The sequence below is a fragment of the Micropterus dolomieu genome, linkage group LG11, assembly GCF_021292245.1.
Source record: "Micropterus dolomieu isolate WLL.071019.BEF.003 ecotype Adirondacks linkage group LG11, ASM2129224v1, whole genome shotgun sequence".
In the NCBI taxonomy this organism is placed as follows: domain Eukaryota; kingdom Metazoa; phylum Chordata; class Actinopteri; order Centrarchiformes; family Centrarchidae; genus Micropterus; species Micropterus dolomieu.
This window is the reverse complement of record NC_060160.1, coordinates 17,782,924-17,807,389: the sequence shown is the minus strand read 5'-3', so window position 1 is coordinate 17,807,389 and position 24,466 is coordinate 17,782,924. Positions and strand designations below refer to the sequence as shown.

Below are 24,466 nucleotides of genomic sequence, written 5' to 3'. Positions count from 1 at the left end.
TCAGCATGTGTTCCTGTGGGGAGGTAGCAAGGGTAGTTTCTAATGTTTTTATTTTTTGTTCTAGCTCTAATTCACAAGATCTCTCTTTCTTTTTTTTGTATGATGAATAGGAGATTATTTTACCTCTCATGACTGCTTTTGCTGCCTCCCAAAGAAGACATGGCGAGGTTCCTGGCAGGTCATTAGTTTCCATATATATTGCCCACTCCTTTTTGAAGTAACTTATAAAATCTAGGTCTTTAAGCAATGATGCATTAAATCTCCAACTTCTAGTTGGCCGTGTGACCCTTTTTTTTAGATTTGCCGCCAATGCTCCCTGGCCTCTGTCAGGCGCGCACAATGATGACGCACTGAATCCTTACAGGACATATCAATGCAATCTGTACACCTTCATAGACAGGCCATCACTTCATACTCGAATTAAGATCCCCTGGTTTATGCTTATTTTTAAAACCCTCTTAGGCATAACTCCTCCCTATTTGGATGTCTACTTATCCCTACATCACCTGCTCTTCAAGTCACATGCAGATTACAATTCCCTACAGAAAACAACGCTAGGTCGCACTGCCTTTCAGTTTGCCGCGCCCAACGATTGGAACCAACTACAAAAAAAACCTATAAAACTCTCCACTCTAGTCACCACTGCCACTTTTACTTACTCATTTACAGAAACCTGTAACTGCTTCATGTGACACTGTGTTTCTTTCATGTTGCCCTGCTGCTGTCTTGATCATTTCATTTAACTATTGTGCCATTTGTTGTATTTGTCTACTCTCAGTAGATTATGGTATGTCTTGGTATGGTGTGTTTCTTGTTGTCTTTGTTTTCTTACTCTTTCATTTGGTTTCTTTGTGTCTTTTTGCCTGGTTTTTAAGGTTTGTTGTTGGGACTGTGTTGTCCTGCGTCTTCTGTCTATTGTTTATGTTATTTAATTTAAACCCAGTACCCATTCTCTACAGGAGGCCTTTGTATCCTGCCAAGCCGTTATTGTAAATTAGAATCCATTCTTAATTGACTTTCCTGGTAAAATAAAAGGTATAATAAAAAAGTGCTTTTTCTGTTCAAAAAATTCTTATTTGCACAGACATTATCTTATATTCGTAAATGCTACACAAGTCATAAGACATGAACTAATTTCTAAAGGGTGAGACATTTTTCCTAACTTGTGTCTATTGAAATCAAGTCACAGTTTCATAGCTGAACAATGAACTATGTTGAGACTTTTTACATAAAGTCTATCATATGTTGTTCAGCTCAAATCACAGAGAATTGCAGAAAATAAGAAAAGATTTCAGACATTCTGTAAAACTACCCATTCTCCTTTTAATTAGTCCTCATTCACATTCGAAGAGTGAGCTGAGAGAAGCTCTGCCAGGAGATGAGTGTATTACTGATAATCTGAACGGGGTTTAAAAGTCAGAGGTGGGGGCACTCACTGGTAACGATGGATGAACTGTGGATGAGGGTTGACTGGGTCCAGGGGTCCGTAGATCATGTGCACTGAAAGACAAGGAGGGATGAAAAGATGGAGGGAGCAACACTGAGAAATGGAGGAGTGAAACAAAAGGGAGGTCTTAAAGGACAGTGGCTCATTTTAAAATTGGAAGTTAACAGCAAACTGAATTTCAGAATTGAAAAAAATAACCTACATATGTTCTGAATATGGGTAAATCACATAGGTAGTATACATAATGGACCGAATGTTTAACTGATGGACTAATGACTAAGTATGGATGATCAACCAAACTGACAGCTGAAACAAGTGGTAAACACAACCCTGACACATTATCACCATTTAAGCTGACATAGCTAATTTGTTAGCCAACAGTTGCTTATTTACAAATCCAGCAGTTATGGAGCAACGTTAACTCTCAATTTGAGTCACCTTTCTGTCCATGTGATGAATCCTGAGCCAGATATTAACTCTCCTTTTAGCTCTGTTCAATTCAATTCGAATTAGCTTTACTGGCATGTATAACAACAATATTGCAAAAGCATCATACAAACTACATAAGAACAATCAACCCCATACATTTCATTAAACAAGTAATTAAAGCTTAAAGCAATTAAAGCGTATGTGTTTGTGTGTTTATGTTAAAAAAATTAAATATATTAAAAATTAAAATAAATAAATAAATGAAACAGTAATGTGTTATTATAATATATTACAAATTTAAATAAAATAAATAGATAATACCGTAAGAGTGTGTTTGTGTGCGTATATTAATAGACAAAAAATAAAAATAAATTAATTGATTACGTTGTGAACATACAGTGTGGATTTGTGCATTTTATATCAAATAAATTTGGACTACTCCAAATTCTTTCTCTCTCCCTGGGAGAAAGAAAAGGAGGGGGTTTTGAGACATCAACCCTCAACAGACAGCTGAAGTGACCCAAAGGAAGGGGGTTGAAAGGTTGTTTTCCCTAAGTGCTGTTTCTGGGCAGTTCGATCATAAAACTTGCCACCTCTGATGCCGCAGCCAGATAACGCTTGGTGGCTGACTGTTAAAATTACAAAGAAACACTAAACAGAGATTAGCTTCTCCTGAACAGCCTATTGGAACCCTTCTTAAGAGAGGGCAGGAAACCCTAAACTGCCCCCCCCACACACGTAACCATGGCAACTGACCTCCCTCTTTGTTGAATTATCGCACATCAAAGGATATTCTCCTCTTCACACCCAGGTGTGAGAAACTCCAGGACACCAGAGACACTGCCCTGAACTTCTTTGTGTAAAGAAAGAGTACTGTCTCCTCAAAACTCAAAGCGTTACCTTTTTTAATTAAATAATCTTTTAGTTACTTGACTAGATCTCTCCACTCCATTTGAGTAGTTGTTACCATGTTGATGTTATTTGTTGTTGTGTTTTCATTTTCAGCAAGGATCCCTGACCTTTATTCATTTTACGCTGTAATCAATGCTTTGTTCACAACACTTTCTGACACTTCCTTTAGAAATGATGATAAATGTCATCCTATACTACTCAAGCAATTTTCCAGCTCGAATGTAAGGTTAAATAATTAAATTCCCCAGCTCCTGAGCAAGTGATTGTTTAGGGTTAATCAAAGCTATCCTTATGTAACCCGAGCTCCCCCAAGTGGACGAAATAAGTATTACATGCCATCGTCTGAAATGCCGTTTAATGTATAAATGTCACTCTGTATTTATCTTGTCCATAATCTGATGCCATTCGTGTATCTTGCTTATATTCTCTAAGAACACGTAACAGCCAATATATACAGAAAGCTAGTTAAGTTCCTCTCATCTGATGTGATTTCTAGGAAATGCTTACCTCAAAGTTTTAACTAACAATTGTTTTCCCTTTTCTCAAAAGCTTAAAAATAAGAACGGTATACCCGTTTGATAATTAAGGTTTGATTGTGGGAAGATATTTGATTACAATATACGCAAATAGATTTTTTTGATTGGACATATTAAAGTGAAAGAAAAGACAAGCCCTCCCTCAGGGGAACAAAGGATTGCCCTCTGGGAACCACGCCCCAACAGACAAAAGCAGCGACCCACGCTGTCTCGCTCGGTCTTGTTCCTGTTCTCTTCAACTGCGCTTCAGCATGCGCCCAGCGTGACCAGTCTCCCGGCAACTCCCTAAGAAGTTCGACCCGGCACAGCGAAGGCTTTGTTCATTTCAAGCCACACACGCGAAGTGCTGCGACCTCAGCTTTCCCTCGTTTCCGGCAACTGCGTTTTATTTTCTTTGGTTTTATTTTGTTAAAAGTTATCAGTCCGTTAAGTTACACTAGTTTAATTGAAGAACGACCAAGTTCTTTTTAAGCTTTATTCGTCGAGCTAATCCCTCCAACGGCGGACACAGCCACGTGGCCCGCCTGCAGTAACAAAGGATGACCAAACCTCTGACCCAAGCCAGGATTTGAAAAGGCCCCCACTGCGAGTTTCTTCAATAAGCCGACAAAAGATGGACTTCTGGAGCAATTCCCTGGCAGAGAAAGGATGGCTTTAAGCTGTCCTAACCGAGAACGCACGGAACTCCGCCAGCGTGAGGCCGCCTAACATTACCAGTACCCCGGCTGGGAGAAGCGACAAGCAGTAAGACCAAAACCCTGCATTCTGTGGTCAGTGATGTCCAATAGCCTGTTAATCCATTATCTTTAGTCCTTAAACTCCTAGACAAATTTAATCGAGTTAGTATCATCTAACTACTTTCATTAGTTCTCTTCCGCCGTATGAGTCAAATCCTCCCTACAATAGAACCCCACTTTCTCATTGTTTAGCCATTGTTTATTTCTTGGATGTATATTTAACCGCATTTTTATATTCACCTTAATTAGTTAATAAATTTCACTGTAATCAAAGGAATTGTGTGTGTGTTGCCTAACTCCAAGTCCCTGCCATGAGAATTTACCCCTTTGATATGAGACTGACTGATTGATTTAAGATAATTGAGCAATTATTAACTAACTGATCACTAGTGAATAATTGTATAATTATTAAAACGCTACCCAGAGGTCCGGAGACTCTGGGCGAATTGGATCTCCGGTGGTGCCCTGCGAAACGACAGCTTTATGACTAATAAAAAACAGAAAATAATATTCTCTGAATATTAAAATTCATAATTTTGTATTAATTCTCATAAATTTATTAGATCAAATGTAGGAATGCTACAATTAAAAACAATTACTAAAATATCAAACAATCAAAATAATAATTTGAAAATTTGTACAATTATTTATCAGACTGAGTTTCCACTGGTTGTCCTCACTTCATGGCATGAGGAGACATATTTTGCAGCAATTATTTCACATTTGGGCATTTCTCCCAGTAAACAGGGGAGTTTCTGTGTGTCTGATATGAATTCGAACTTGGGGTATATTTGGGAAATGTTTGCAAAGTTTTTTTGCCTTAGTGTTTTATACAGGTGCTGGTCATATAATTAGAATATTGTCAAAAAGTTGATTTATTTCAGTAATTCCATTCAAAAAGTGAAACTTTGATATTATATTCATTCATTACACACAGACCGATATATTTCAAATGTTTATTTCATTTAATTGTAATGATTAAAACTGACAACTAATGAAAATCCCAAATTCAGTATCTCCGAAAATTAGAATATTACTTGAGACCAATACAAAAAAAAAGTATCTTTAGAAATGATGGCCAACTGAAAAGTATGAACATGAAAAGTATGAGCATGTACAGCACTCAATACTTAGTTGGGACCCCTTTTGCCTGAATTACTGCAGCAATGCGGCATGGCATGGAGTTGATCAGTCTGTGGCACTGCTCAGGTGTTACGAGAGCCCAGTTTGCTCTGATAGTGGCCTTCAGCTCTTCTGCATTGTTGGGTCTGGCGTATCGCATCTTCCTCTTCACAATAACCCATAGATTTTCTATAGGGTTAAGGTCAGGCGAGTTTGCTGGCCAATTAAGAACAGGGATACCATGGTCCTTAAACCAGGTACTGGTAGCTTTGGCACTGTGTGCAGGTGCCAAGTCCTGTTGGAAATTGAAATCTGCATCTCCATAAAGTTGGTCAGCAGCAAGAAGCATGAAGTGCTCTAAAACTTCCTGGTAGACGGCTGCATTGACCTTGGACCTCGGAAAACACAATGGACCAACACCAGCAGATGACATGGCACCCCAAACCATCTCTGACTGTGGAAACTTTAGACTGGACTTCAAGCAACGTGGATTCTCTGCCTCTCCTCTCTTCCTCCAGACACTGGGACCTTGATTTCCAAAGGAAATGCAAAATTTACTTTCACCAGAGAACATAACTTTGGACCACTCAGCAGCAGTCCAGTACTTTTTGGCTTTAGCCCAGGCGAGACGCTTCTGACGCTGTGCAGAAGCACTGACTCCAGCTGCAGTCCACTCTTTGTGAATCTCCCCCACATTTTAGAATGGGTTTTGTTTCACAATCCTCTCCAGGGTGCAATTATCCCTATTGCTTGTACACTTTTTCTACCACATCTTTTCCTTCCCTTCGCCACTCTATTAATGTACTTGGACACAGAGCTCTGTGAACAGCCAGCCTCTTTAGCAATGACCTTTTGTGTCTTGCCCTCCTTGTGCAAGGTGTCAATGGTCGTCTTTTGGACAGCTGTCAAGTCAGCAGTCTTCCCCATGATTGTGTAGCCTACAGAACTAGACTGAGAGACCATTTAAAGGCCTTTGCGGGAGTTAATTAGCTGATTAGAGTGTGGCACCAGGTGTCTTCAATATTGAACCTTTTCACAATATTCTAATTTTCTGAGATACTGATTTTGGGGTTTTCATTAGTTGTCAGTTATAATCATCAAAATTAAAAGGAATGAACACTTGAAATATATCAGTCTGTGTGGAATGAATGTATACATTATACAAGTTTCACTTTTTGAATGGTATTAATGAAAAATCAACTTTTTGATGATATTCTAATTATTTGACCAGCACCTGTATTTAGGGGATGAGGTTAGAAAGTGCAGCTCTGTCTCTACCTGTCCAGTGTCACACTGGGAACAGAGTCTCTCCTCTTGTGGTAGCCAGCTCTGTCTGTTGTGACCCTTTTCTATGGCCAGGCTGTGTTCACTCAGTCTGTATGTTGTCAACATTTTTCTTAGTTTAGGACATTTTATTGTGCTCAGGTAATTTGCCAGTGTCCTCTTTTTAGGATAAGATAACATTGTAATTTATTTTTTTTGGTCGTTTCTTTCCAGTATATATTTTTCTTTCTGCTTGTTGATAATTTGGTTTAGTCTGTTTGAGTGGTGTTGCTCGCCTGAGGCTGTTGGGGACTTGTTAGTGCAGAGAGCCTCAGGACCAGCTGGCTGAGGCAACTCTTCTCTGGTTTCAGCTCCTGGTGTGCTTTGTGATGGTATGTCTGGGGGTTAACTGATTTTAAGTGATTGTAAAATTGAACTGGTGTTGCTCTTACAGAACTCTGTATTTTATTTAGGTATTCTATGATTGTTTTGTCCCATTTGTCAAATTCATTATTAAGTTTTGGCCCCCAAATATTGCTACCATATAGAATTATTGGTTCTAGTACAAATTGGAAAATTTTAAGCCAGACCTAAATTGGAATATAGATCTTAAGGTTTCTTTTTATTGCATAGAAAGCTCTCCCTGCTTTGTCCCTCAGATCTTTCACAGCCATGTTGAAGTTCCCCGTGTATGTAATGTTGAGGCCAAGGTATGTGTACTTTTTTGTATGTTGTAATTTAGTGGTGTCTAAATAGAAACCTGATTTCTGTATTGTTTCTGAAAGATTATTATCTTTCAGTCTTTGCTGTGTTTACTGTCAGGGTCCAGGTCTGACAGAATCTCTGCAAGAGATTAAGGTACTGCTGCAAACCTTCTTTAGTAGGTGAAAGCAACACTAAGTCATCTGCATACAGCAGACCTCTGATCTCTGTGTCGTTCAGGATGAGTTCCAGGTGCCATGGAACTCTCTAATTGGTTCGCTAATTCATTGATATATAGATTGAAGAGAACTGGACTGAGATTGCATCCCTGCCTCACTCCCCGGCCCTGGGAGAAGAATGCGGTTTGTCTGTTTCCAATCTTTATGGCACATTCACTTTTTGTATACATGTTCTTAATCAAATCATGTTTTTCCTCCAATGCCACTTTCAAGAGGCCTATAGAAAAGACCCTCGTACCAGATGGAATCAAAGGCTTTTTGGAAGTCAACAAAACAGGCATATATCTTTCTTTTCTTAATGTTTACTTCTTGACCAATTAGAGTCTGGAGGGTAAATATATGGTCCGTTGTGCGACAATTTGGTAAAAAAACAATTTGACATTTATGCAGAATATTGTGGTCATCAAGAAAGTTGACAAGTCGTTTATTAATGATGTTGCAGAATATTTTTCCCAGGTTACTGGATACACATATTCCTCTGTAGTTATTTGGGTCATATTTATCTCCGGATTTATGAATTGGGGTTATTAAACCTTTGTTCCAGATGTCTGGAAAAGTTTCAGTTGCTAAAATAGTACTAAATAGTTTTAGTATAGCCAATCTGATTTTATGGTCTGAGTATTTGATCATTTCGTTGAGGATTCCATCAATACCACAAGCCTTTTTTCCTTTCAGGGACTGGATGACTTCTGTTAATTCTTGTTCTGTTACCAGGTAATCTAGAGGGTTTTGGTTGTTTGTTTTTTTTTTTATCACCACCTCCAGAGTTTTCCATTTTGTGAATATCTTGTACTGATCATCAATTTTTGTAATATTACTGTATCATTCACTAAAGTGATTAATCCAAGTATTTCCATCTTGGATCGCCAATTCATCCTGCTGGGTTTTGTTTAGGTTGTTCCATTTCTCCCAGAACTGGTTGGACTCTAAGGATTCCTCACTTTCACAGAGCTGGTTCTTGCTGTGTTGTTCTTTCTTAGTATTTAGGGTGTACTTGTATTGTTTCAGAGTGGCCTCATATTGATGGCGTATGTTGTGGTTATCTGGGTCCCTATGCTTTTCATTTGATAATTTCCCTAAAGTTTTCCTTAGGTTTTTGCATTCAGTGTCAAACCATTTGTTATTGTTCATTTGTTGAGGGTTTGGTTTGGAGACTTTCAAATTAGACAATAATGCCAAATGATGAAATATTAAAAAAACAGAATTTACACCAGAATTATTCTGGGTGAATGTTTCAGTTAGAAATAAATGAGTTAAATCATCTATGTTTTGATGTTTTGAAGTGCCTTTTGGTACACCCCCATGCTTTCTGGGGTCCATCTGTAACAGTATGTAAAGTTAAACGGTTCACAGGCACTAGGGGCTCCAGACTTAGACTGAACCCTATTCAGATAGATAGTGATTTTGCTGTGGTCTGAGAGGGGTTTGAGAGGGCTGACTGTGAAAGCTCTTGGATCTAGATCTGTAATGAAATAATCTACCGTACTACTGCCAAGAGCTGAGCTATAAGTGTAGTGGCCCAGCGAGTCCCCTCGTAGCCTGCCGTTGACTATGTACAGACCCAGTGTACGGCAGAGCTGTAAAAGCTACATACCGCTTGTATAAGTAAGCTTGTCAAAGCTCTTTCTAGCAGGACATTCAGGGAGGGGGAAGTAGGTGCTTCCAGGTACGCGTTTGTCTTCCTGGGTGTTCATAGTGTCAGCGCTTTCCCCTTTTCGAGCATTCAAGTCCCCACAGATTAATACATTGCCCATGGTTTTATAATGGTTAACTTTCTCCTCAAAAATAGAGAAAATATCTGGGTTGTAGTAGGGGATTCTGATGGAGGTATATAGATGACACACATGTAGACATGTTGCTCAGCACAAATGATCTGTTTGTTAATTTTCAACAATCTATAAGATTCTTCTTTTTTTAATAACTGATGGACTGGCTCAGTTCTGATTTACCATATAATCATGCCTCCTGAATCTCTGCCTTGGGTTATTGTGGGATTTTTTGTTGATGGTATAATAATCTCAGTCTAGCCGTGAGGACGACCAGTGGAAACATCTTCTCTGCACCATGTCTCCTGTAAAACTATGTCAGAGTCTTTTATCTGAATTTCTGCTCTTTAAACCAAAAGCTGATCTCAGACCTTGAATGTTCCAACATGTTATTGTAAACGATTTCATCTCCAAGTGTAATCCGTTCAAAAATTAGACAAACACCTTAAAAAACAAATAATAATAGATATTAAAAAAATAATACTAGTAACAAATGAAAAAAGAAAAAAAAAGTGTAAAAAGAGGAAAACAGTATTTTAGGTAAATTAATAAAATTAAACTTTGAGTGACATTTTAGAGCGTTTCATGTGTGAAATGCTATTAAGAATTGTCCTTATATTACTATTCGTTTAAAATGATATCCAACATGCTAAACTATGAATTATTATGATGTCTTTAAGAGGTCTCTGCTCTTCCACCATGGAGGCGAGTGCAGAGCAGGTTTAGCGTGTGTAACATGTCTGAGTTCACCAGAGGGGGGCGGGGCTATGGCTCTTCTCACCACTGCAGCATAGTTCAGCCCAAGAGGCTGCTGCTCCTGTAGTCTTGGTTCTGCCGTTGGGAGGGGGAGGGGGGGGGTATAGGACCTCCAGGTTGGGGGGCTCTCTGGCTGTGTATCAGAGGCCAGTGTTGTGTTGGCTGTGAAGTGGGCTGTGGATTGTGATGTTGGTGACACGGTGGATTTGGTGACCTGGCTGTCCTCTGACAGCCGGGGGTGGATGCATGGTGGAGGTCTGGATGGTCTGCGTGGGGTCTGCGTTGTGGGTTGTGAGGCTCCTTCTAGGAGCAACATCCTTCAGGGTCCTAGCAAGGGTGAGGACTGCATTTCTGCATGTGCAGGTGTATGTTATCATACAGGCAGTCCAGGTGGAGGGTTGGGTGGTGGGCACAGTCCCTGGAGAGGCTGATATTCACTCTGAATGGTGTCTCTCCTCTGCAGCAGCGTAGATATGACTATCTTGCTGGTAGGGAAATTGGTGGAGGCTAGCTAAATAACTCTACCCAGGAGTCCGCCAGTCTATCCTGTTGAGGACCTTAAGTCGTTGGTGCCTGTATGAATGATGATGTGGCTAGGTGAACCTAGTTCAGGCACTGTTAACAGCTCCACGGCTCTCCTGGTATTGGGGCACCAGATCTTCTCCGTTCTGTGCCTTGGGGATAAGGTCTTTTCATCCAGGAAACTTTCCATTAGAGTCCATGAGGAGGATAATGTCAGCCCTTCTGCTTGTATGTGTTTGTTCAGACTCAGCTGTCAGGTCTGGATGTGGAGCTGTGGCTGTGTTGTCCTTCAGCATGTGTAGTGGGAGTTTGGCTGGATGTGGTCTGGATCTGAGAGATGGGCACAGGGGGTTGTGTAGAGTTCAGTCTGGCTTGTAGACTGAGCCTGTCCCTGTCCTGTAGCTCTTCTCTCAGTATAGCCAACTCAATTCTGCAGTTGTCTCAGTCCTTCCTAAGTTCCTTCACCTCCTCACTGAGATGATCCAGCTCTCTTCCCTGTCGAGCTAGTTCTTGTTGAAACTCTCTCAGCTGTGAGTTGACACTGTACTGTTCTTTCTTGGCCTGGAAGTCACTGACAGTAGGAGAAGTAGGCTGCTGTTGGTCCAGCTGCTCTCTGATCTGTACCAGTTCTATTTCCATCTGGGATAAGTGTTCTCTCATGATGTCCAGGGCCTCAGAGTTCTGTAGTAGGGGAGGATCAGTGTCAGCTTCTGCAGGCTGTCTGTCTGGAGCAGGGCCAGAACAGGACGGTTTGACTCCCAGGGTTGGAGTAATGCTTGCGAGGACCTCCTCCTTCTCAGCTCTCAGTCTCATAGCAGAAAAATCGAGCTCAAACTGTCTCAGGTCGCCTTGTATCATGGCAGTTCCATGTTTTGGTTTCCACCAACCCCATCTGTCTCTTTAGCTGCAAAATGCTTAGCTATGTTCACCAGCTAGTCGCTAACTTTGTCCATTTTTCGGTTCTGGGCAGGTAGTGTACAGTTGTTTTTTGTTGTTGCTAGAAACCGCTGTCGGTCTGGAAACTACGTTATGAGCTAAAATAATAAAAGTTGCAAACCAGAAAACCAAAACAGCGAGCTAAAAGATGGCATAAGGATCTTTAAAGCTAACAGGAATTGCACAGTCGGGTGATAAATTATCTGTGGGTTTGTCACCACAAGTGATCCCTCTTACATACAGGTAGTCATTTCACCCATTGCTAATGTAAAAATATTAATCAGAGAGGTGGGGGGGTGTCTTTATTCATGAAAGGATAGGACATAGAGCGCACGCTCTAGCGGTGAACATCAGCATGCTAACAATGTCAATTCTAGCATGCTGATGTTGAGCAGATATAATGTTTACCCTGTTAACAATCTTAGTTTAGCATGCTAACATTTGCTAAGAAGCATTATACGGGAAGTACAGCTGATGCTGAGGTCTTTGGTCGTATTGGAAAAATCAAAACATTTGACTTGATGATTGTGTTAGAGAAGAGATCACCAACTCATTAGAATTCATCTTCTTGGAACATGAACATATGTAATTTCACAGCAGTCCATCCAACTGCTGTGGAGACATTTCAGTCTGAACCAAAGTGATGGACTTACCAGTTTCTGGTGCAGATATAATTTTTATATCTAGCAGGATGCCACATTATTTTATTAACCACCTGACCCTTAAATTTTTCAGAATTGCTCACTGATAGGAGGATTCAGAAGAACCAGCTCTGGAACCCTCGCTAAAGCCTTTTAGCTGCATATGACATGAGGTCTGTGTCAGTAGCGCACACACATCCCTACCCCCACATCCCCCTCCTGAGCTCGGGATCACAGATGGACAACAAGGCTTCTCCTCGCAGGCTAAGAAGCTTAGCATCAGCGGCTCTCTGGCCGAGGCTGCTGGGTTACACCCTAAGGAAGTGTTTGGCCCACACAAAAGAGCTTCCACCCTCTGATTTATCATCACGCATATCACATTGTATGTACACTGATGCAACTGTGGACTCACGTGGGACAAAGGTGGAAGTGAGCGCGCCCACCCATCGCTCTCTGTGCTTTAATCTCTGGTTGATGTACTGCAGAGTGCTGGGAGGGAGGGAGAAGACAACATTAGAAATGATTGAACAGAGATGGATAGCAGCAAAGATAATTAAAAACAAAGCAAACACACACCTGTCCAAAACTAAGTTGCCGTCGTTGTAGCGTAAACCCGTCCACATGTCCCAGAACTCAGCATCTGTGGGCTGCGTGTATGGACCAAACACGTCTCCAATCCTAACCGTCAACAAAACAACAATATCAAGCATGGAAATTATATTAATGCATTTACATACTGGTGCAAAACATATATTTCAGTCTCACAATTTCAAAAAAAACTCTGATTCTCTTACCCCTTTTGGAAGATCATGTAGTTGGTGAGACGTGTCAGAACTGGAGCCAGAAAAGTGAAGTCCTTCAGAAGCTTTGGGAGACAAAACAAAAATGTCTCAGGGAGTACTTTGACAGCCAAAAGGCTCCCCAAAATTCAGCTCATCTGACTCAAGTGGATTGCTTCAATCTCATCAGCTTTTTGGGGTTTTTTTGTATCTTATGGCGTATGTTACATAACGCCACATGAGCTGAAGCGTGGGATGAAGAAAACAAGGGTGACTCACTGTCTGCAGCAGCCGTGGGTAATGTGTTTCTGGGAATATTCCTGTTGGAAATAAAAGTGTCAGCAGTGACTGCGACTTTCACAACACAGCAATCAGATTTGGGTAAAGCTGTAATGCTAATGGTTTAAAGCTGCAAGTAATTATTCATAGAACACAAGCTGAAGTCTTCAAATTGCTTGATTTGTCCGACAAGCGGCCCATGAAAATGTTCAATTTACAGTTACATCAAAGACCTAAAATACTCATTATGCAGAGATTAGATGGAGAACATGTTAGGGATTTTTGCTTAATAAAATTACTTGAATGATTAAAACGAAGAGCAAACGTGTTGTTTTTTGTACTAAAGCACAGTGAGCTGCTTTGCAACACAGAACATAACATTTTAATGCAAATCTTGTTTACATGGAGCTCTTGTTGAGGAAGATTTATTCTTTTTCTACTTTTACAGAACGTAAAATCCCTGCTGTTGGTGCAGAAAAGCTGCTACATGGCCAAATATAATAAACTGCACAGTACCTCCATTGGAAAGACACAGGCTGTTAAAGGTCAGGTGACCTGTGCGATTTTGGTCACTCCTGTTTTGGGAGCAGGACAGATAAAAAGAGAGAGGGAGGAAGGGGTGGTAATCAATTTATCATTTTACTCTGTTTTGACAGTTTGCATAAATACACACACACACACACACACACACACACACACTCACACACACACTATTTTACACTAACAAATTTGTCAGACATCAGATTAAATGACTGTATTACAAGAGTGAAGTTTTAAAAAAAAAAGGTTTTATAAGACACAAGACAAACAAAGTTAATCTGTAATCAATAGCAAACCTATCCTGACAATCAGACTGATTTCCTTTTTCGTTTTAATTTTATTTTCACTTTCATATTTGAATCACTGTAAATATTTGGAGTGAGGTCACGTCAGTGATTTAGAGGTCTGGAACCAGACTCAAAGTAAAAAAACAGCACAGGATAACGATAACGTGATTTTCTTTCAAATTGGGAAGGAAGCAACATCAGTTTAAACAAATAATTATGGGCCGTCTTATAAAAAAGTAAAAAAGAAAAAAAATGAGGGTAGTTATATATACCAGTTATATAAGAGCATTGCTAATTCTGTGTGAGTTAGTGAAGCATCACAGGCCTTTGCAAAACTGATTTAGTGTTGTTTCACACTGTTTATTATGTTTAGCTTGAAGACCATCCTGTTCTGATTTCTAGAAACAGGATTTTACAGCAACATAACTGAATGTTTGAGTAACTTAAAAAAAATAAACAAAAGGGTTATTTGTGAGCAATGCATATTTGATATGGGTCAAGAGAAACAAACACATGAATAGAAATTCCTGTTCAGCACAGAGAAACGAGGCCTATAGTGGCTGGCTTTTTGCACACTGCCACGTTAATGGCTGGTTATTGGTCACATCTACCTCCCTTGGGCAAACTGGGGATGAGCGATAGTAGTACTCTCTTTTAAAGACCCACAACATAGCTACTGTAAGTGTGTACACTGCATCAATCTTTTTAACAGTTTTATGCCACACAGATTTTCTTCAAACTACAGATTGTGCGTTTTAACATATGAACCTGAAACATCACAGCTCTCCAAAAGAAAAAGTGATTGGTCTAAAAGCTGTAATGGGTGCGAGGCTCACCCCGGCCATGTAGAAAAGACTTGGTGAAGCTGTCAGTGGGAATCAGAGTTGCTGCTGTGACGGACGGTTTCAATATTGATTTCATAAATAAACAAAGCTAACCATCGATCGTAATGTTATTTTGCATTTCAATTACTGCTCCGAAACATAACCTTCAAACAACTGGCCGTTCAATACCAATAGCCTTCACTGATAAACACCCATATAGTTACCCACCTTACATCACATTTTCTTACGAGGTGTGAATTAGTGGACCTAGAACTTTCCCTCCGTTACATTTAGGACAGCCGCAGTATTGTAGTGAGCATTCATAAGGATACATGTCACACAATGCACACAGAAAACTTGTCTTCTTGTGACTAATTTACCACTCTACTGTTTTCAGTATTTTTTCAAGTGTGTTACTTGAATAATAGCTCTTTTCATGACTCAGATATTTTTCTCAACTTCTTTGCTCTAGATGGTGTGTGTGTGTGTGTGTGTGTGTGTGTGTGTGCGTGCGTGCATGCAAGTGTGTGTAAATGAGGAGGAGCCCTTCAATGTTGGAGCAACAGGAAGAAGTGCTGACGCACCGTGTCAGTGATAGCACTCTGCTGCCACAAGGGCATGAGAGCCCACGTACGCTAGCATTATACTTCTAGACTAATGGACCTGGTTATTTTTAAACAGATTCTCACACTGCGGTGGAGGTGTCCAAGGTTACAATGAATGAGAAATTAGGAGGGACACCTGCGGTGACGGTTGGTGGTTTCTGTGCAGGTGGATGCCGTGAAATAGCCATAGAGTCATAGTAGCTAATCACTGATAAGTGTAAAGGCCAAACATCTGATGGGGTCTCAAGAGACAGCAGGTTATAGCAACAGTAACATTTTCCAAAGTGGACCAATAATATCAATAATAAAATATAATACTTTCTGCAGTGAGATTTGTGCCATATTGGCAGAAAAGGTGAACTTGTGATATCACCATTTTTACACTGATTTGTAAGCACAATATTAAATAGAGTGCACAGAAATCCAAATGAAGAAATGTAAAACAAGAGGAGATCAGGTTTCAGCTCAGAAGCCTGGATATTGCATGCTTCGTACTCTTATTTTCCCAATTAATTGCATGAGGAATAAAGCACCACAACAAATAAATGAGTGAGTTTAATGTGGCAACTCCTTAAAAGCCAGCCTAAGTGCTAAAAAGTATGAACCCGAAAACCTCTGCAGCTACAGAACAGTGAACTCCCAGAGTGTCAATATACTCTGCATCCCCATTTGGCCTGGATAGGGACAACATGCTCCACCCTCCCCCCGCTCAGCCTGAGCTGAGTGACATATTTACAGTGAAAGTAATGATACTAGATACCAGAAATGAGAGGGCTCCAGCGTGGCCAGTGGACTCAGGAATCTCTCTAATGAATTGGACAACAAAGCCCTGTTGGTATAAGGAAGAAGTATTTAGAATTGGGTGACACATGGAATTTTTAAACATTAGGTTTTCTTTAAAAGGCACATATCCCAAGAACTCCTAAAACCTCTGGGAGATGAGGAGGGTGGGAGTGGGACAGGTGGGTTGGCTGGTTGGCTGGTCAGCTGGGCTGGACGCTGCAACTACAGGGGCCACCGGCCCCTTGCTCATAGCGGGGTGGCCATTCTCGGCCAGCAGCCTCTTCTGGTAATGTATTCTGAAACCAAATTACCGTAAGCTGATCCCATCTGGATAGTGTCTGTGCACGGCTGCTTTGGTTACCCACCACTGCCTCTAGCCTGTGATAGCATCTCCATGAAGACAGCAGAAATCAGATTAACCCAATAACAATGAAACACTTGGTCAAAGAGCAAAGAGCTTTTAACTTAAGATACACTAATGTAATTCCCTCGCCTTGTTTTCTGAAACCTAATAAGAATCAAGTAGACAGACTGGTAGAGATGGCTGTTTACAGGCTCTAATGCAGCAAGCTGGGAATGAAGTCAAATAAATTAAAATCTAATTCATCACTGTGTGCTAACTTCTTTCTGCTTCTCTAAAAAATACATTAAAAAGCTCTTATTTCATGAATGGAAATTGGATAGCCTAGTTCGTTTATAGCAGTGGCTTTGCCAGGGCTTAAGAAAAGCGAGGGTGTTGATGGAACATTTAGAAGCAGAAAGAAGTCACATCTCAATTCACTGCCGCTCAGACGGTGTGTGTTTTCTAACAAGCACAGAGGAACTCCAAATGATAATTCTCAGCATTGACTGACTTCTGAGTGGTGCGATCTGCCACCGCAATACAAGATCAACAACAAGTCTCTCAGCCCCTTACAGCAAATGGCTCATCACACTGCATGAGCCAAGAGATTTAGACTCGAAAAAAGTCAAGCAACAAATGGCTACATACCAGTGGGAATGTAAGAAAACAATGTTGATCAAATGCATATCATATAGAAAGAAACTTTCAGTAAAACCTGTCATCAGAATCCTTGTCATAACCTCCATGAGCTCACATTTCTAAATATCATCATTGTGCAAAGACACAAGATGAGCATGTCTCTCTATTCTGAAGGCCAAACTGTTTCCATCTAATTCCCGGGCAGTGGCGATGCCCTTGGGTCAATCTATTGAGTGTATACTACAGTGATTCTACAACACTGCTGTGCTAATTACATGGAGCAAATACGTCCCACTAATCCTCTCAACCAAGCATCACGGCCACATCCAGCCCACAGTGAGGGGCTGCAAATACCGCTGTACAATTAGCAGAAGAGAGCCACTGCTGAACCAAAATTAACAGTACATTCAAGCCAATGCTGGAGAGATCCCACAAATAACTAACTGTTGGTAGGCAGACATGTAATCAGGAAAATGCCACTTTACAAACATCATATCTACATATGCTATTGTGACAGGTTTTTAGCTTAGGTTAAACTATTATTAAATCCACTAAACAATTTCTTAACACATTTACAGCTATTTACCCATCAAACACCTGTTCACAACTCAGCTTCGAGTGAAGAGTAAATACTCTTCACTGTTATTTTAAATGTTGTATGTATCAATATTAATCAAATATTATGAACATGGGACACAAACTGTAACTGCTTTCTTGTGTCGATTGCCATTAAATATTAATCAGTATTTTCTTTTATTATATACACATTCCAATCATTGCAGACTATCACTGAATCCCTAATAATATGGCAATTTGCCAATGTGCAACTGTGATGGAAAAAAACTAACAAATTAAGAAACATAAACGTTAATTGCAATATATTTTGCTGAAAAATATTTAGCATTTGCAAATTTAGGAACTTAGTATTTTACATCTGATAAACTGACATTAACATTTGAGTGTAAAAGTACAATTAAAAATATATTTCTGAATAGTGCCAGATTACCTGAAAGGAGACAGAGTCGGATAAAGTCACCTGAAAATATTTTAAACAAACAATTTGCATTTGCACATAATTGAAAAATCAAATGCTTTCATGTTTAATATGTTTCTCCTTGTTGCAATGAATATGATTTAAAATGTGCTGCAAAGTCCATTTGTAGAGAGAATAATTTGAAAATGAAAAATGTCAATGTCTCCTCAGACGTAAGAATAAACATAATTAACATTTTTAAATCTACATATATGTTGAGGTAGTGTAAAGATCTACTTAAAAACTAATTATTAATGTAAGTCGTTTTGCCTTCCAACTTAGGGAATACTTTCAGTCAATGAAAACTAAAGTAAAAGATGTTTTGTGTAATTTTGTATTAAGGTGTATCTCAGAGAGAAGATAAATTGTATGATCCATTTTAGAGGAAAAACAAACGAGATTAGGGCTTTAATGTTTAAAATATTAATATGTTTTTGAGGATGATGTTTGAATTTGCAGTGATAAGTCCAAAGTAAAGAATATCTGTAAACAAATGGGTCACGTAAAGCAACACACCCAAACAGAATTTGGCTCTCTAACTTAACACTGAATTATTTTCTGTTTCTGTTTAAAATCTAATGAATTCAAAAAATGAAACTCCTCACTTATGGTGTGATTAATAATGTTCATTGGATGAAAGGTTCAGTTACAACAAAAAATTTGGCAAATGATAAGAACGCACAATTTAAATTGATATAGACATTTTTCAAGAAACACAATAAAATAAAATAAATCTCTGAATACACTGAGATATTAGACAACTATAACAAGTAATTTAATTGTCTTTAAATATCTGATTGGTCTTCAACAAATCTCCACTTTTGCATACATACTTCTTTATCAGTAATATACATTGAAAAATTAAGATAGTCAAGATTGATATAAAAAATTATCTATAAATTGAAACAAATCTTTATACAAGACCAGTGTTTTAGTCTGTTTGCTTCATAAATTAACAGGGATGTGTTGAAGTAAATACATTTATATTGTTTCCAATAAAAAATTAAACAACAAATAAATATTTTCCATAAGTTAAGGTATTTTATATCAAATGTAAGTTCTGGATGGATTTACAAAGTTAAAGTGTGGTAGGTCGTGTATGCTCAGACTGTCCCAGCAGCCAGGAGCTGTGAGACAGCAGCTTTCCTTGCGTGCCGCTGGCTGGGACTGACCTTCCAGCTCACTGAGGTTACAGGGTCCTTTCATTCGTCTTTCTCTGACTACAAATATTACAGTGTGTAATTTATCCTCTCCAGTTCCACGGATTCACGTTAATCTCATCTCCTTAAAATATTATTCTCATTCTCCGTGGGCGGCCTGATCTAGGAACAAAGCCATCAGCTAACAACCTCCTAACCCAACTGGACAGGTACCCCAAATTCCTTAGGAAAAAAATATACACTTTGCAGAGGGGCAAGCTAAATCAATCAGCTATGGTCTGAATGAAATTTAGAAAGGCTGGCAAACATGATGTGCTCACACAATAAATCTACACATACATGCATACACATACACAGCTGCACCTGCCCTGTTGCTCTATTGCTCTACTGTCAAGTCCTACATGATTTAAGAGCCCTTAGAACAATGAACAAGAGAAAGTGCATGTTTAAGAATGTGAGTAGTTGTGAGGGGGAAAGTACCATCACTGCTAAAACGAGAAAAAGTTCAGCGCCGCCAAGACTAGTAGCGTTCAAGAAACAAAACTAGAGCAGGCGCTGTTAAAAGAGCGGATAAGGATAACAAAGGGGAGAAAAGAATGAAAGAGAGAGAGAGAGAGAGAGAAAGAGTAAAGAAAGACAGGGAAGAAATAAAACTCAACAGAAGGGTTAAAAGGAAAAGTGAAAGAAGGATATAAAGAAACAAAGTGCACCTACTGGTTATGATAGCTGAGAGGGTCTGGAAGACAAAGTTCTGAAATGTCCATCAGTCCAGTTTTAGCATTCCAGGAATGAGAGGAAGAGGAAAGAGAAAACAATTGAGACCCGCTTCTTCCCCAAATGATAGCACAGCACCCTCAGAGACAACGCTGCCGAAAAGCCCCTCCAGCACCGCTCCCCCCAGCCTGCACAGGTATGTTGGACTGAGTGGGTGCGTGTGTGCGTGAGCATGTGTGTTGTGTATGTGTCTGTTTATGTATATATGTGTGGGAGAGAGAGGAAGAGTGTCTGAGTGTGTGTAAGTGAATGTGTGTGTGTGTGTGTGACAGAGAGAGAGTGGAAGAGAGTGAAAAGGGGAGGGACAGATAGATAGCTAGAGAGGTAAAGGGGGGTGAGTGAGAGCGAGCAAGAGAGAGAGAGAGACGCGCAGGCAGCAGCGGGATGAGCGTTAAGATGGAGAGAGCATGAGAGCGCGAGCGAGAGGAATGACTCTTTCCATGGTCGGGATAGGGCTCTTTAAGACTCAAGGGCTTGATGAATATGGAACAGCTGCTGTTGGCTGGCTCCGAGGGGCAGGACTTAAAGCGACAGAGGGGCCGGCGGAGCACCGAAGAGGAGGGATCCAAACACTCACTCGCACACTCCGCTATGCACAAGTACAACACACACACACACGCCACACATGGCCCACACATACACATAGACAAAACAACCTATCAGGTTAGGAACAGAGATGCAACTAAGAACAGCCAGCACGCAAAGTTTCCATATCAATTACCTAAAAAAAGAGTTCTGGATGCTCAAAACTAAAAGTGAAGCAATAATGAAGATAACAAAAGAGACATCTTGATTTATTTATTATTTCTGTACTTGCTTGTAGAAAATGAAATATTTAATAGTAAGAGAAAAATATCTCAAAATGTTTTTTTAACATTTTATCATTTATTTTTCATGGATTTGCAGTTTCCACATCTTGTTTGCATACTCGCATTAATGTTTATTGATATTATAGCAAACACAGCCAAAGGACAGCCACAGCAATATGACTTCACACAACGACAAGATAACTTTAACAAGCAGCTGACATTTCGGAACTTGACTATGACAACAAAATAACTTTCCGTAATCCACTCTATGCATTTTTAAGATTTCAAATTGTAGCCGGTACTGTTATATAACACCTAATAACGTCAGATCTGACACCAGCCTAAGCCATCCTACAGAAGCTCCAGCAAGCAGTCAAGTGCATCTGCAGCACTTCACTTTCAAAAAGCAATAGCCTTCAAACCACTAAGGACAGTAAATGTATTTATTGAGCTGTGTCACTAGCTCCATTTGCGAGTGTTACATGAGAGGTACCATTGTGAAACATTTCACCACCTGTGAGAGATGATCTCAAGCCATAACTCATATTCTGGAAGCCCATCAGCTTCTAAAGCAGCGGAAAATCCAGCTCTGTCTTCTCTAACCCCAGCTTTAAAACCGCCTGTGTTTCACTGTTGATCAAGCTCAGGAAGAATGCCGAGAATGCAGATACCATTTCACAGTCAGTGAGGGTCTCCATGTTACTGTATCCCCACATTATAAGAACAGAGCTTACCATGGCATCTTATTGGAGAAATCAGCGGTCCAACAATGGCTGACACTTGGCTGAGTCAAGCAGAAAGAAACAGCAACTCGCCCACTTCTATGAAACTCACAAGATGCCTGACAACGGTCTTCAGCTAGATCAGTAAAAAGAAGAGTGAGTGAGGAGGAGTCGAGCCCTACCACCCCGTCCATGCAAAAAGCTGTGTTAGGTCGCTCTGCTGCTCTCCAGTTTTCTCTGCTGAACAGGAACAGTATAACCCTTGGAGAGGGATCCAGTTCCATTCATCGGCTCACGTTTCTATAATCAATGCAAAAACATCACGCAATCCCTATTGATCATCACAGGCCCATTGATGTGCAGCAATAGTACCTCCACAGTGGCACAGATCACACAGCATCTGGTCTCTTTTTGTAACAAAAACAAATGACTAAATAAATGAAAATCCTATTAAGATTGATGCCAAATCAAACACCTGTCGGTTTAATTCCTTAAAGAGGAATAAAACGACTATAAAACACAGTTGTCAGACTTCAATAAGACGATGCACAAAATGTGGGACAGAAAATAAAATAAAGGACATTGGACATTGGACACAAAGTATACTGTATTCATTAGAATTCTAATATAATATTAAGCTCAAATTTTGAGATATTGAGATATATATTCAGGTTGTGGCACTCCAATGTATCTCATTTGGGATGTAAAAATCTTTTTAAATCTTTAACTTCTTTAAAGCAACTAAAACAGTCAGAAAAATCCTTCTTTGTGAGTCCAGTCACTGCATAGCAGTACAAATAGCTGATCCAGCATTGTTTAAGTCAAGAGACTTAGTTACTACTCAACAAGAGGGGGTACTTTCTCATGACATACTAGAACATTATCCTGGTGTCTAACCTGTGTACTGTTTTTCATGTTGATAACTGCCTTCACTTGATAAATCACATTTCTGCATATTTTCCTGTGGCCTCCCAAAGGTTTCAGCTGACACCACACAGTCATGCAGTGTGAGCTATTAAAGCCCTGCTGCTGCTATCTTTGCTACTTATCAGCTTTGTTATGAAAAAAAATCAAGGCATGTGACAGTTGATTTGACAGGAAGGGATCCGATACAAATAAAGAATAGAGCCACACTAGGAAAACACTCAATCACACATGGCATGACAAAGGTAGACAAAGGTAGTGGCGTATGATGATATCTAACAAGTAAATCTTTTGGTTTTAATGATTTCAGAATTGGGATTTTTCATGGAATCATTTCTGCATTTATTCACTCTGTACAGCTCTGTGTGTGAGTATGTTTACATGTGCTGTGTGTGTGGGTGGTGGTGCAAAAAGAAAACATTCTACAGAAAATTAACTTTTCAAAAGAAGAAAATGGTCAGAAAGAGTAAAGATTTACTTTGCCAGACTAAAGTAGCTCTAAGCATACTGGTCAACTAAAGTGAATTAAATAGGTTCTGTTTTGTTTGCAAAGATTGTAACAATACATCTAGTGTCATCAAATGATAATACCTTAATTTCTGTTTTTCATACAGCACAACATAAAACCAACTAATGTTTCCAGAGTAGGCTACACAGTGCTGATATTAAACTTCAACATGCTGAGATTTACAGAGCAACGCTGCACTTAATTGACATGCCAACTTTAGACAAAATGCCATTAAAGTCAGATGATTTAAACAAGTTTGGCCTGGGAGAGAGGGAGAGAGAGAGAGAGAGAGAAAATAAAAACTCAACCCAGCATCCTTAAAAAGGTACTTCAGCAAAAATTTAGCAAAACAAAATCTGCATTTAACAAATTCGCTCTAAAATTTCTGTAAATAAACGACAGTTAGGCCTCACGTCATAAACACGTCATATTTAACTTTTCTATGCATACAGAAATGGTGAAATCGTCAATTCAGTCACTATTCCCAGAGGACAAGGTGCAATGTAGTAGGTAGTAGTTCCGCGTGCACTGTACATGCCTCAATTAGAGCTAAACCGCGTGCACACTGATGTGCGTTGAAGCTAAATTTAAATTAACATTAAAATGTTTAAACTCTTCAAGTGAAAAGAAAACAAAACAACGTGTCTCGAATGTGTAACAGGAAGATAAACGTAGGCTGATGAATGTAGAGTGTACCTTACTCGGACAAGTCATGTCACATCCCCGGCTGAGCACAGCGCACAGTAGACGTGGTGTCCCCAGGTTGTAGCGGTGGTGGTGGTGTGGCTCTGTATGTCTGAGCGCGCCGTTTAACTGTCACACACCGCAGCCACACTATCAACTCCTCCTCCGGCGCGCGCCCTGTGGCTAAACCAAACACCTCCACCGGCGATAGGACCCGGGTGAGCGGGGTCAAATGTGATTCAAGGGAAAAAGTCTGTTACAACAAAAAGAAGTTAGTCGACTTTAACCCATCTTTTTGTTTGGTATGTTAAAAAACTGCTGACTTCTGAGCGTAAATATTTTTATTATTCGACAGTTTTGTTTTTTTTACTGCTCCGTGAATTCCTTTAGGCATCCCAGCCGATAAGGAAACTCACTCAGTCATTTTAGGCAGCGGGTCCTGCCTCAGTGCCTCTATGTGCCTGTACAGCTGTTTTAAGTCTGCTGAGGTATGTCAGAGGCTCTAATTTAGTTTACCCCCGAGGTGTGGTGGGTTCATTTTCACCTGAGAAAAGGCAGGTGACTGCAGACGTGAAAAGGTTGAACACCATGGCAGTCGGCTGGTTTCCACTATTGATGAATAAATTACAGGACAATAGCGGTGTCACGTGTGTTGCAGAGATCGCAGCGGCTGTATCACATAACCCAGGCGTCCATAAACACCGTCTGATTTGATATTTAAGAGTCTATCTAAATCTATATCTCTCTTTTTATATAAATATATCT

The 24,466-nt window shown here is 39.9% G+C and overlaps 2 protein-coding genes across 6 annotated transcripts in view; both read right to left on the bottom strand.

Moving 5' to 3' along the window:
- esrrb (estrogen-related receptor beta) overlaps positions 1-23,818 on the bottom strand; it is a 57,950-nt gene extending 34,132 nt beyond the window's left edge. For 2 of the 5 annotated variants that reach the window (XM_046063305.1, XM_046063309.1), the window contains exons 1-2: positions 23,719-23,818; positions 16,083-16,151 (exon numbers count right to left, since the gene is read on the bottom strand). The gene's annotated coding sequence lies outside the window, so the exon portion shown is untranslated. Of the gene's footprint in view, positions 1-16,082; positions 16,152-23,713 lie in introns of all 5 variants that reach the window. The other 3 variants (XM_046063307.1, XM_046063306.1, XM_046063308.1) reach the window with 3 other exon arrangements.
- On the bottom strand, positions 1,302-13,639 carry LOC123979399 (mesoderm-specific transcript homolog protein-like). The gene is made up of 6 exons (XM_046063310.1): positions 13,583-13,639; positions 13,067-13,107; positions 12,803-12,873; positions 12,585-12,686; positions 12,421-12,497; positions 1,302-1,500 (listed from the first exon to the last, which is right to left on the bottom strand). The coding sequence occupies exons 3-6, from the start codon at positions 12,817-12,819 to the stop codon at positions 1,433-1,435; spliced, it is 264 nt and encodes an 87-aa protein (XP_045919266.1). The 5' UTR covers positions 12,820-12,873; positions 13,067-13,107; positions 13,583-13,639; the 3' UTR covers positions 1,302-1,432.
- Positions 23,819-24,466: the final 648 nt, after the last annotated feature.

Coding starts and splice junctions, on each gene's coding strand:
- LOC123979399 (XM_046063310.1), bottom strand. Junction 12,498..12,584: donor GGCAACTTAGTTTTGGACAG/GTGTGTGTTTGC, acceptor CCTCCCTCCCAG/CACTCTGCAGTACATCAACC. Junction 1,501..12,420: donor CACTTCCACCTTTGTCCCAC/GTGAGTCCACAG, acceptor CTTGTCTTTCAG/TGCACATGATCTACGGACCC.